Consider the following 11,221-nt stretch of genomic DNA (forward strand, 5'->3'; position numbering starts at 1 on the left):
CCTCGTCGCTTATCGATAACCAACACCCCACGCTTAACCTTTTTGGGGAATGTTACACAGGGCAATGTTGTGGTAGAGCTGAAGAGCTGGAAACTGCAGCTAGTCATTACCTGCCATTTGGTTCTTCATTGACAAGTCTTTGGTACTCAATCCATTCAGATTGTACAGAGTATAGCGGTTGGAGCGGATAGTACCTACCTTAACAGGGCCCGAGTCGAAGCCCCACATCGACTCATTTTCCCACCCACCGCCAAATCTCTCTGTGTCATCGGAAGTTCGGTCTTTGTCCAGTCATAGAAACCATTCCCGCAGACAATGGCACCTTCGGTAAGTGCGAAACTCCCGTGCGACTCTTGGGGTACTATCTCGGTCAGCGACAGACTGCTAACAAGGTTTGCGATCTGACTCAGATTACTGCAGTCCCGTCGTTCGAGACGGCGCGAGAAGTGATCTCGCAGTCGAGAAACTCCAAATTCGCCCCGAACTTGCTGCCGGTTACTGCCTCGATCCCCGCCGATCTCTTGACCCCTACATTGGCCTACCTTAAGCTTGCCGAGAAGTAAGTGCGATTCTTGCAGTGTGGCGGCGGTGCCCCGCAGGGCGGGGGAATTTAAGACAGCCAGGCTAATTATGCGATCTATATAGTTCTCAGTTGTCATTCTTGTACGAGAGCGCCGCGACTACAGAGACTATCGGACGATACAGTTTTGTTGGCGCAGGTGGGTGATCTGTTGGATATATCTATATGTTCACAGTTTCCTGACTCGGTATTGCTAGACCCCCGAAAAGTTATCAAGACCGGTCCAGGCCATGGCCCCGAGGCTGATCCTCTGCCCTACCTGGAGAAGGAGCTGTCCCAGTTCCGCGTTGCCACTGTTCCAGGCTTGGTTCTTCCCCCTCTGACCGCCGGAGCGATTGGATATGTGGGCTACGACTGTGTCAGATACTTCGAGCCGAAGACTGCCCGGCCCATGAAGGATGTGCTGGGTGTTCCGGAATCGTTCTTCATGCTGTACGACACTATTGTTGCATTTGATCATTTCTTCCAGGTTGTCAAGGTCATCACCTATGTCCCGATCCCCGAATCCGATGCGGATATCGAGGCCGAATACCGCAAGGGCGAGCAGATCATCCAGAAAACCATTGAGACTTTGTTGCAGGACCGCACACCAATGCCCCCGCAGGGCCCTATCATCCAGAACCAGGAGTACACCTCCAATATCGGCCAGGAAGGATACGAGAACCACGTCAAGGTTTTGAAGGAGCACATTGGCAAGGGCGATATCTTCCAGACTGTCCCCTCACAACGGCTGTCTCGGCCAACATCTCTCCACCCTTACAACCTTTTCCGCCACCTCCGCACTGTCAACCCCTCTCCTTACCTGTTCTACATCGACTGCCAAGACTTCCAGCTTGTGGGAGCCAGCCCCGAGCTTCTTGTGAAGGAAGAGCGCGGCCGAATCATCACCCACCCTATCGCGGGTACCGTGAAGCGCGGCAAGACTCTAGAGGAGGACACCGCACTGGCCGATGAGCTGCGCAGCAGTTTGAAGGACCGAGCCGAGCACGTCATGCTTGTGGATCTGGCCCGTAACGACGTAAACCGTGTATGCGACCCAATGACCACTCAAGTAGACCGCATGATGGTCGTCGAGAAGTTCTCGCACGTCCAGCATCTCGTCTCACAAGTATCCGGCGTTCTGCGTCCCGGTAAAACCCGTTTCGACGCTTTCCGCTCCATCTTCCCCGCTGGTACTGTCTCCGGCGCACCCAAGGTGCGTGCCATGCAGCTGATCGCCGAGCTCGAGAAGGAGAAGCGTGGCGTCTACGCCGGTGCCGTTGGATACTTTGGATACAACATCGCCAACAGCGACGGATCCAGCGAGGACCCCGGTGCCATGGACACCTGTATTGCGCTTCGCACTATGATGGTCAAGGATGGTGTTGCGTACCTGCAGGCTGGTGGTGGTATTGTCTTCGACTCTGACCCGTACGACGAGTACATTGAGACAATTAACAAGCTCGGTGCCAACATTGCGTGTATTCGTGGTGCCGAGGAAAAGTATCTCAGCATGGAGAAGAAATAGAGCATGTCAGAAGGTTCTGCAATTCCAGCGATTTCGGGGACAAAGACAAATTTCAATGATTTACGCATGTTCTACTTTCTTTTTCGGATTTTCTTTGAGTTTAGACCAAATGTATATCTCGGATTCATCTTTACAAAATCAAAACCAATTTCCAAGATTGTCTTCCACCTGCTCAAGGCTCTAGGGCCTACGACAATAACTCCAAAGCAACCCCAATGTCTGCTGTTATCCCAACGGCCAAATCTTCTTCTTCGAAATCCCAAGGCACACACCCAGAAGCCTCCATCCCAACACGAATCAATCGAAACTGTCGATTCGACGATTTAGATACCAAATCCTCATTCGGCCACCGCAACACACCAGGCGTGTTCAAACCAACCCCCAACTCCAAAATAACAGTCCCTCCATCCTGCCCACCATCCCCGTTATCCAGCTCCTCCACGAACCTCTGGTAAACCCTCTCCTGCCCCCTGAAAGGCCCAGAATTAAAATAATTACCTCCACGCACACAAAGCGTCAACTCCTCACCACAAAACCTACACCTCGGCAGCAACGCCTCATCAGTAAGAACCTGCGAAACAGGATCAATAAATGGCAAAGCCGCATCAATAAAAGGCCCAGAAAGAAAGACTGCATCAACCCTACACTTCCCATAACACTGCAAGTACTTATACTGGCCCTGCGGCGTCGAGATTCGTTGAGCCGGAAACCCATTCTTGATAAAGAACCCATCGGCATTCGTCGTACGAATATGATACCTCCCATCATCGAACCGGGCCGCTAGATCACGGAGGAGTCCATAAAAGGGTGAAACAGGCCATCGACGGACGATATCCATATGCGTGAAGAAATAACCCCATTTCTGGGCTGGACTGTCCCAGCCACTGTACCCGAATACGTCGTATAACCTGCGTAGACCTTTTGCTTTGAAGGCAGGAAAATGGGTATCGAAGAGGGTCGTTGAGTTATAGTCCAGGCCTGTTGTGGCTGAGAGACCTGCGCCGGCGGTTATGATGAGCGATGAGGCGTCTTCAAGCCATGCCCGGGCTTTCTGAATGGATGGGCTCAGGACGAAATGAGGTTGGGAGAGTGAGCTGGATGGCGAGTAGATGAGATGAGATCTGCTCTCCTTCAATCCCAAAAGTATATCCCGGTAAAGAATTTCGTCTTTCTCGAGAAACGTGTCGAAAACAATGTCTGTTATGGATGTAGTGCTATGTTCCTGGTACCAGGACACGACAGTTTCCACGGCGATGTTCGCTGCAAGAGCAGAAGGGAACGCAAAAAGACCTGTGGAGATACAGCAGAATGCGATGACTTTACGTCCGTCCACGAGAGGAGGTAAAGAGTCTGCAGCATCTAGGCAGGCTCGATAGCACGAAGCTAGTTGAGCTTTGTGCTTTGCTGTTGGGTTTTCTGAACAACCCAGCTGCGGTCCAACTGTATGTAAAACCCAATCTGCAGGAAGAAGAAATCCCGGTGTGACCTTTGCCGAGCCGACTGGCTCTAAATGTCCTTGCGCTTTCATGAGGGTATGGCACGCATCCCGTAGACGTGGTCCAGCAGCCGAATGGATGACATTATCGATACATTGGTGTTCGGGTCGGAAGCAGCCCTCGAGCTGGGCATTGGCTGCGTTGACGATCACCGTGACATCTGTTAGAGAAGTGATATCTCCTTTCCAGTAGGAAATGCGGAGAGGACTGCTATTTGGAGCTTGAGACCGGATTGTCACTTCGGGACTGATTGCGGTTGTTGATGTGAGTAACTTGTGTTGGTTGTTGTATTTGATTACAGCTTCGATGTGCGCGAGTATGTCTGTCGGAAGATTGGGAACTGCAGGTCGCTGGCAGAGTGTTTTCCGGAGAGCTTGTAGTTGCGACCATGTATCTGTTTCAAAGATCCATTCTGGACCTTGATGATGGGCGCCGCATTCACAGACGGATTGTTTTGTTGGTTGAGATTTTAGAAGGTAGCGGAGTGCTTCTTCCAATTTTGAAGATAATGGGATCTCGTTTTCCATGGTGAATGAGATTTATGGTATGCGAAGATAGAAAATCGTGTTAATATATTTTGATTTAGATTGGTGTATATAAGTCATTGTAGAATAGTGCAAACAGCGGCACTAATTCCGTGTTTTGATGTGTGATTGGCTAATCTTCTGTTTGGTCAATTTGCATTTTGAGCAAACACTATATTTCAGCCAATGAGCGTTATATGATGGTGTTTGCAGCTTTTGGCAATGCTGGCGTGATATTCATATGGCTGGACTCCTTTATCAATCATGGCTTCTCATCAATCCACTCAAGACGCTTTGGGGGTGATTTCTCTCTTAATTCACTGAGGCACTGGTAGCTCGACATTGCTGCCCCATCTTGACTCCAGGTGTTTCTTGATAGACAGTCATCTATTTTTGTGCCGTAGAGCTACCAGCCAAAAATTCGTTACGGACATCTGAAGTATTAGAACATCAAAACTGACCACTTCAGCCTCTCATGGAAGAATGGATTTCAAACAAGGTCTCGAAAGTCCATGAACTCGTCCAGGAGAGAAAGCTCGCGCAGTGACGAGGGCAGAGAAGTCAGTATTGCCCGACAGCCAAGCCGGCCATGCCAGCCAGTCCTATGGTTATGAACAGGTTGAAGATGTAGAAGGAAACCTGTATCTCCCAAGACAGCGTATCTACACCGAGCATGATCTTCTTGAGATTCTTCTTCAGTCAATTGAAGTAGCTCATCTGCCTCTTCAATAATCGTGAATCAATTCAAACACCAGTGGTCTTTAGTGAATCTTGCAGATGACACCTGCGTTGAACGCAGTGATGGTGCCTTGTTTTTGAGACGCGTTTGAGAAAGGTGTATTAGGGAAGTGTAAAAAAGTAAAGGGGGGAAGTAGGTATACAATAGAAGAATAAGGGCACCAGCTTTATAACTCTCTGCCTAATCACTGTTTGAGGTTGAGATATTAAAACATTTCAACCTTCAAACAATTTCAGAGAAGGATTAGCCTGTTGGTAATAATTATGGCTGCTCAACTGTATAGACTGGATCTCCGACATGATTGGTCCAACACCCGCTCCCGCCATCCGGGGAAATGCACGGAGAAACTGAAGTGAGACCAACATGCAACATCAGTATGCCTTCAGGCAACAGGCCACCAATTGCATAGCACCATGGCCAGATCAGACCCTGCATTACAAAACTTTCTGCAACCATTAAATATCGAGCTCGATAGGCTCTATCGCTTGTCATACCGTCTGTCTGTCACGTATCGTGCATTGGCAGCGGACTCCTCAGAGCAGTTCTTCCCCACTGCCACTACACGTTTGCCTACTGGGCACGAAAAGGGACGCTATTTGGCCGTGTATCTCGGTTTATTCTATCTTCGAGTGGCCTTCATCGACCTGCTGGGCGAGGAGCAAGTAGAGAAACACTCCCATGTTCGGCGCACGCTAGAGAAAGCATGGCCGATCGAGAATCGCCTGCGCCAAGACCAGGCTGACTCTTTATTTTCCTGGATTGGGGACTGTATTGCAGAGGTTATACATGATGACTTGGCCAATTCCAAAGAAGATACGCCCTCCGAAATCACAATGGGCATTTCGTTCTGTTTCCCAATCAAGTAATGTTCCTAGCTACCATTTTCCATGCAGGGGACTAACGCCAGTCACAGGCAAAAGCTTCTCAATGAGGCCATTCTCATGCCTACAGGCAAAGGGTTTACGCTGAAATCCTCTCTGAATCTCCGACAAGCACTTCTTGATGGTTACGAGTGCCATACCAGGCGCTCTGATGAGGATCCCGCCGAGATGCCCGCAAAACGACAGAAGAAATACTGTCTCCCCAAACTCAAAATCACCGTAATGACTAATGATACGATTGCCACTTTTGCTTCGCTAGCATATTCGGTCCGCGCTCTTCCCAATACCCGGGTTGTCATGGGCCTTATCGTAGGCGCAGGCTGTAATTCAGCTGTGCCTATGAAATTCACCGATCTTCAAGAAGCAAAAATTCAATACATTCGCGAAAAAGATCCCGATGCTGAAGAAACGATTGTTTCCACTGAATGGACACTTCGAGGCGCAAGCGGACCACTGGAAGAGTTCAAGATCGTGAATCAATGGGATGCCGAGCTCGAGGCGCACTCCAACCGCCCGGGATTCCAACCCCTGGAATATATGGTGGGCGGTCGGTATATCGGCGAGTTAGTGCGCATCATATGCTATGACTGGTTCCACAAAATGAGGGCAGTTCCTCGATCTTCATTACCTGTGAAGCTAGTTGAAGGGTATACCCTGACTACAGAGTTCCTATCGCTGGTGGTTGCATCGAGCTATTCCGATGAACAGCTCGCAAAAGAACTGTCACAGCAACTTCCTGCCCCAGAATCAAGCGACTGGCAATGGACGCCTGAGTATGCAGGACATATTCGCTCCATTGCAGCCGCAGTACAAGATCGATCGGCGGCATTGATTGCGGCCGCCACAGTTGGACTTCTTGCTTGCACACGCGAGATTCGGCTGCAAGATATGGAGTCTCCAGATTCCCCAACACCAAGCACGGATCAATTGCAGGTTGCCAATCAAGAAAATCTGGTTCCTGAATTTGGGTCCTCGAAATCGGGTTGGCAGAACGGGCCCGAGGAGTTGGTCGTAGCGGTGTCTGGTGGTGTTATACAGCACTATCCGCACTATAAGCAGACCATTCAGCGGTACATTGATCGACTTATTATCAGTGCTGGGCCACAAAGCGAGGGCAAGAGCATTTTCCTTCGCGAGGCCAGCGATGGTGGTATTATAGGTGTGGGTGTCCTTGCTGGTACCATTGCAGGGGAGATTGAGGGCATAATTGGCTCTACATTGGAAGAACAGCATAAATTCGAAGAAAACTTACGAGAAAGCTGTAAGGATATCACAAATGTCTCCCGAGACTAGCATGATTGAGCGTTACGAAAACAAAATACATTGAAACAAAATGAATGCCAAATCGCAGTCAGTCTGAGCTGTTCCGTAAAACTTTCCTAATCACGACTGGCCTCAGAAGTATGGAGGGCGGCTATATCTTAGACATCTCGGGAGATCTTCGTTCTCTTCAGCACTACTTTCAAGTATAGTCCTATATCGCACCAAAATCCAAGAAATGTTCTTTATACTTTTGTAAAAACATTAATGGACATTAAGCTCTATCATACACAAATCCCGACAGTAGGCACCGTGACCATGCCTACTATCCCAAGGTATCATCAAAATTTCGCAAAAACGGGGCTTTCAAGGTTGAACAGGCGACAATGCGAATCCCATCACATATCAAATTCCCAGGTCGTACCGTCTCCTTTCCCCATATCAATTATGACTGTGGTCTAGAAGGTTTTTAATTTTACTGCTGGAGTGCCTGCCACTGCTCGGGAGTGTAGCACTTAGGAGTCCAAGCGTGGATGGCTGCGATCTCAGCCTTCAGAACGGAGTTAACGAGGCGGTGACGCGCAAGCATGTTCTTGCTCTCGAACTGCGGGGAGACGATCACTGCCTGGAAAGCCTGACCACAGCCGCCTATACAAAAAGCAAATATGATCAGCATTATAGCTCAACAGACAAGGATCTCGGCATCCAATTCCTACCCGATAGGTCTTCAATCTCAACATGTTGCGCCTGCAGCTGATCAAGCAGCTTAAGTCTCAGCGACTCCGTAGTGATACCCGAGGTGTCGGCCATGGCAGCGTTGACGGCGGAGAAGGAACGCGCGGATAGGGAAAAAGCGGCGCGCTGGGGAACTGGACGGAGGAGATAGCTGCAGCCTCTCAAGACACTAGAATAGGAAGTGCGGGAGAACATCAAGTACGATCAGAGCGAGGAATGAGGAGTTCGTCGAGCCTCCGGATGGAAAGTGAATTGATGAGGTTCATTTGTATTACAAATTCAGCCGCTGTGGCTGGTGTCGATAGGCGGGTGGATAGATTATCCGATATACTTGCAGTTCACGTGCTGATAGGTTTCGATAGCGTCACTGTTTCCACTTTCTTCTTAGATCTGTGATTGTCCTTTGCAGAATTGTTTTTGGTTCCATGAATTCTTTACGTTTTGCTCTACGAAGCTATTCCACTATGTCTACCACTCCTTCTTGTTCGCCCTTTACCCGGGCCGTGGTCAGCTCTATGAGGAAGCTGTTCGTTCGATCATAGCTCCCCGCAATTTGAGCTTCGTTGACCCGCTATACACAGGTATCCCGAAGCATTGGCCGATAAGAGCTTCGACAACACTGGATGTAGGTTTAATGGCCCAGCTTTGATAGTGCCTTGTTTGGAATAGACTAACAGGTATCCTTTAGTGCTTCTGGAAGCTCCATTTGAGCCATCACGGCGCCAGAAGAACTCCGTGCTGCTGGCCATTGATCTGACCACAGCGGTTGCAGACGAGGCAATTCGGCGCCAGGACTCAGCAATTGTCGCCTACCGTATGTCTTTCTATCCACCCCCCTTGACATCCCTTAGCTGGACTACTCTCTCTCGAGGGATGTGACATGTCAATCTCAAATAACAAACTTTGCTAAATATTGTGTAGACCCAATCATTTTCCGTGGCCTGAAATCCCTTACTCTCGAAGACACCCAACAAAGATCTCTATTGCGACTTGCCCAGCATGGCATCAGTGTCTACTCCCCTCACACTGCCGTCGACACCGTCCCCGGTGGTATGGCCGACTGGCTCTGTGACGTAGTGACAGGCACATTTAAGTCCGAGTCTAAGCCGCAGTCTCCAGTCACAGAGTGCGCATCCACTTTGTACTCGGCACCTACTTACCCCCAACCTGAGCTCGTCCCGAATGCCGCATCGGCAAGCCCCTCTCAGCAAATACCCCACACCCGTTCCACAATCCATCCCTCGCCTCCGGCTTCTATCCCCGAAGGCTTCGAGGATGCTGGCGCAGGCCGCTTGGTGACCTTCAACCAAGCCCAGCCTCTCACCACATTGATTGACCATATTGGCCGTGGTGTTGGTCTTCCGGGTGGAATTCCCATCGCGACCCCCCAGGGCCGGTCGATCAACGACATTCGTATTCGCACCGTTGGTATGTGCCCTGGGTCCGGTTCTGGAGTTCTTCTTCGTGGAAACGACATTCCCGATCTCCTTTTCACTGGAGAAATGAGCCACCACGAGGCTCTTGCGGCTACAGAGAAGGGTTCAGTCGTTATCTCATTGGCTCACTCCAATTCTGAGCGTGGTTACCTGTGTGCCGTGATGCGGAACCAGCTTCTTCGTGAAGTGTCACAGAATTGGCAAAGTGACAGAAAGGCTGCTCTCCAGGCCGTCCAAGAAATTTCCAAGCAGGGTGGAGCCGCTACTGGCTCCCAGGAGGTATACCAAGATGCCAGTGTTGAGGTTTCTGTTAGCGAGGCTGATCGTGATCCATACGGGATCATGGTCTGGCGCTCTTAGTCGCTCTGTACCGACTATGTTGGCAGGGAATAAAAGATATGAACAAGCCGCTCGGAGAAAACTGAAATGGATCTAGTCGATGTGCTACACATTCAGCATTGAACACCTTTCACAAAGTAGCCTATTCAACTAAAACCCTTGAAGTTTGAATGCTCCATTTCAAAATGGCTTGAAGCCTCACTCAAAGAAGCTTTTCTCACTCATCAACTGCTGAGCAACATCCTTGTCATGCCCAAAAATCAACCTCGCATTAAACAAGCGCTGAAGCCTCCGAATCATGTTAAGACTACGATACCAAGCATTATGGTCCCTAGCCAACCCCCCATGCGGATGTCCAAGCGCATAATTCTCCACAACATGAAACTGATCCGTCGTCCAAATAAAGGTCCCATCCTTCTCCAAATTAACCTGCATGATACACAACCCCGGCGTATGACCCGGCGAATGATGCAGAATAATTCCCTGATAAAGATCCAGCGAAGACTCCGTAAAAGTCTGCCAGTTAAGCTTTTCCAGCGACATATAATGTCCAAGATAAACGCCCAGATCTGCTCCAGTGCCAATAGCCCAACAGGCATGTTTGAATTCTTCTTCATGAACCCAGATCGGGACGTCAGTGCCCATAAAATGTTCCAGTCCACCTGCATGATCTAAATGGAGATGACCAATTATAACGGCTTTCACATCTTTGATGTCATGCCCGGTGGCTTTAATCGCCGCCGGCAATTTATGGTCATCGGAGTATTCGACTCGAGGGAACACGTCAGTGACTGGGGCGGGCCATTTCTATCAATCCCGTTGGTTAATAACATGCATCCAATAATAAACCTGACCTTATACGTGAACGTGGACATACCACCTCGATATCCTCGGCACAACCGGTTTCATAAAGGATAAGCCCCACACCCGGATACTCGATTAAAGCCGAAAGAAGCACAAGTTGACGTCGTTTATTCACTGGATTCGGATCACTCAACAAGCTTGTGTTGGCGCCCCGAAGGATCCTGAGGTAAGTATTAGGACCGTCATGCCCAGACTTAGAAACAAAAACGAAGGTAGAACAAACCAAGATTCATCCGCTTCCAGCATCCCCAGATTCAAGATATACATCTTCGTACCTGGCGGACATTTGAAAGACGGAATAGCCGCCGAAGCGAGCAGGGCAGCGGGATTAGCAGAGGTCATTTCGTGAGCCAAAGAATGTTGAAGATATTAGGTATCAATCAGGCGTGATAATTCGAGAGATAGATCCAGGGAAGTGTCCTATTTGAGTGACCTGATGCTTTGACCAAAGTCCAAACCCCGCATGTGTATCCACAGTGCTGGTGGTCAAACCCCGATTGCGTGAGAACCCCGATGTGATACTTAAACACATCATTCTTGCAGGGTCATCGGGGCGGGTCTTATGCGGGGTATTGCGTGGATTAGTTATAATTGTGTTGTTATTTCATTCGGAAGTTGGCTGGATAGATGGTTCAGCTTGGGACTGGTATGTGCATAAAATGCGGAGGGTTCATTTGAAATGCCCATATGGTCATGTGTACTCTCTACAGGCACTAGACATAAAACTGGCACCCTAGAATCTGGCAGTGAAATCGCCGGGCATCAACTAAAGATAGACAAGTAAAGCACCGGATCTACGTACACCAATTACCCAGCTTAGTTACGATAATATATAAGTACTGCCGGATGAAATCCAACAA

General features: G+C 49.3%; 6 protein-coding genes across 6 annotated transcripts; 3 read left to right on the forward strand and 3 right to left on the reverse strand.

Moving 5' to 3' along the window:
- Nucleotides 1–176: 176 nt before the first annotated feature.
- On the forward strand, nt 177–2,243 carry trpE (anthranilate synthase TRP2). The gene is made up of 4 exons (XM_057061566.1): nt 177–327; nt 411–559; nt 646–719; nt 778–2,243. Exons 1-4 carry the CDS (start codon nt 316–318, stop codon nt 2,085–2,087), a joined length of 1,545 nt encoding a protein of 514 aa, XP_056925528.1. The 5' UTR covers nt 177–315; the 3' UTR covers nt 2,088–2,243.
- A 31-nt stretch (nt 2,244–2,274) lies between these two features.
- On the reverse strand, nt 2,275–4,110 carry N7503_002020 (uncharacterized protein; the record flags this gene model as incomplete). The annotated part of the gene is made up of 1 exon (XM_057061567.1): nt 2,275–4,110. The coding sequence occupies one exon, from the start codon at nt 4,108–4,110 to the stop codon at nt 2,275–2,277; it is 1,836 nt and encodes a 611-aa protein (XP_056925529.1).
- A 1,149-nt stretch (nt 4,111–5,259) lies between these two features.
- On the forward strand, nt 5,260–7,020 carry N7503_002021 (hexokinase family protein; the record flags this gene model as incomplete). The annotated part of the gene is made up of 2 exons (XM_057061568.1): nt 5,260–5,708; nt 5,760–7,020. The coding sequence occupies 2 exons, from the start codon at nt 5,260–5,262 to the stop codon at nt 7,018–7,020; spliced, it is 1,710 nt and encodes a 569-aa protein (XP_056925530.1).
- A 442-nt stretch (nt 7,021–7,462) lies between these two features.
- Nucleotides 7,463–7,917, reverse strand: N7503_002022 (BolA family protein; the record flags this gene model as incomplete). The annotated part of the gene is made up of 2 exons (XM_057061569.1): nt 7,463–7,635; nt 7,704–7,917. The coding sequence occupies 2 exons, from the start codon at nt 7,915–7,917 to the stop codon at nt 7,463–7,465; spliced, it is 387 nt and encodes a 128-aa protein (XP_056925531.1).
- A 167-nt stretch (nt 7,918–8,084) lies between these two features.
- On the forward strand, nt 8,085–9,538 carry N7503_002023 (Nif3-like dinuclear metal center hexameric protein; the record flags this gene model as incomplete). The annotated part of the gene is made up of 4 exons (XM_057061570.1): nt 8,085–8,248; nt 8,304–8,347; nt 8,411–8,536; nt 8,644–9,538. Coding segments are annotated over 4 exons (1,209 nt in total), but the record flags the coding sequence as incomplete, so codon positions are not given.
- Nucleotides 9,539–9,695: 157 nt separating this feature from the next.
- N7503_002024 (N-acyl homoserine lactonase family protein) lies at nt 9,696–10,703 on the reverse strand (the record flags this gene model as incomplete). Its single annotated transcript, XM_057061571.1, has 3 exons — nt 9,696–10,304; nt 10,375–10,522; nt 10,585–10,703. 3 exons carry the CDS (start codon nt 10,701–10,703, stop codon nt 9,696–9,698), a joined length of 876 nt encoding a protein of 291 aa, XP_056925533.1.
- Nucleotides 10,704–11,221: the final 518 nt, after the last annotated feature.

Source organism: Penicillium pulvis (assembly GCF_028828015.1).
Source record: "Penicillium pulvis strain IBT 33274 chromosome Unknown contig_12_segment0_segment0, whole genome shotgun sequence".
Classification (NCBI taxonomy): Eukaryota; Fungi; Ascomycota; class Eurotiomycetes; order Eurotiales; family Aspergillaceae; genus Penicillium; species Penicillium pulvis.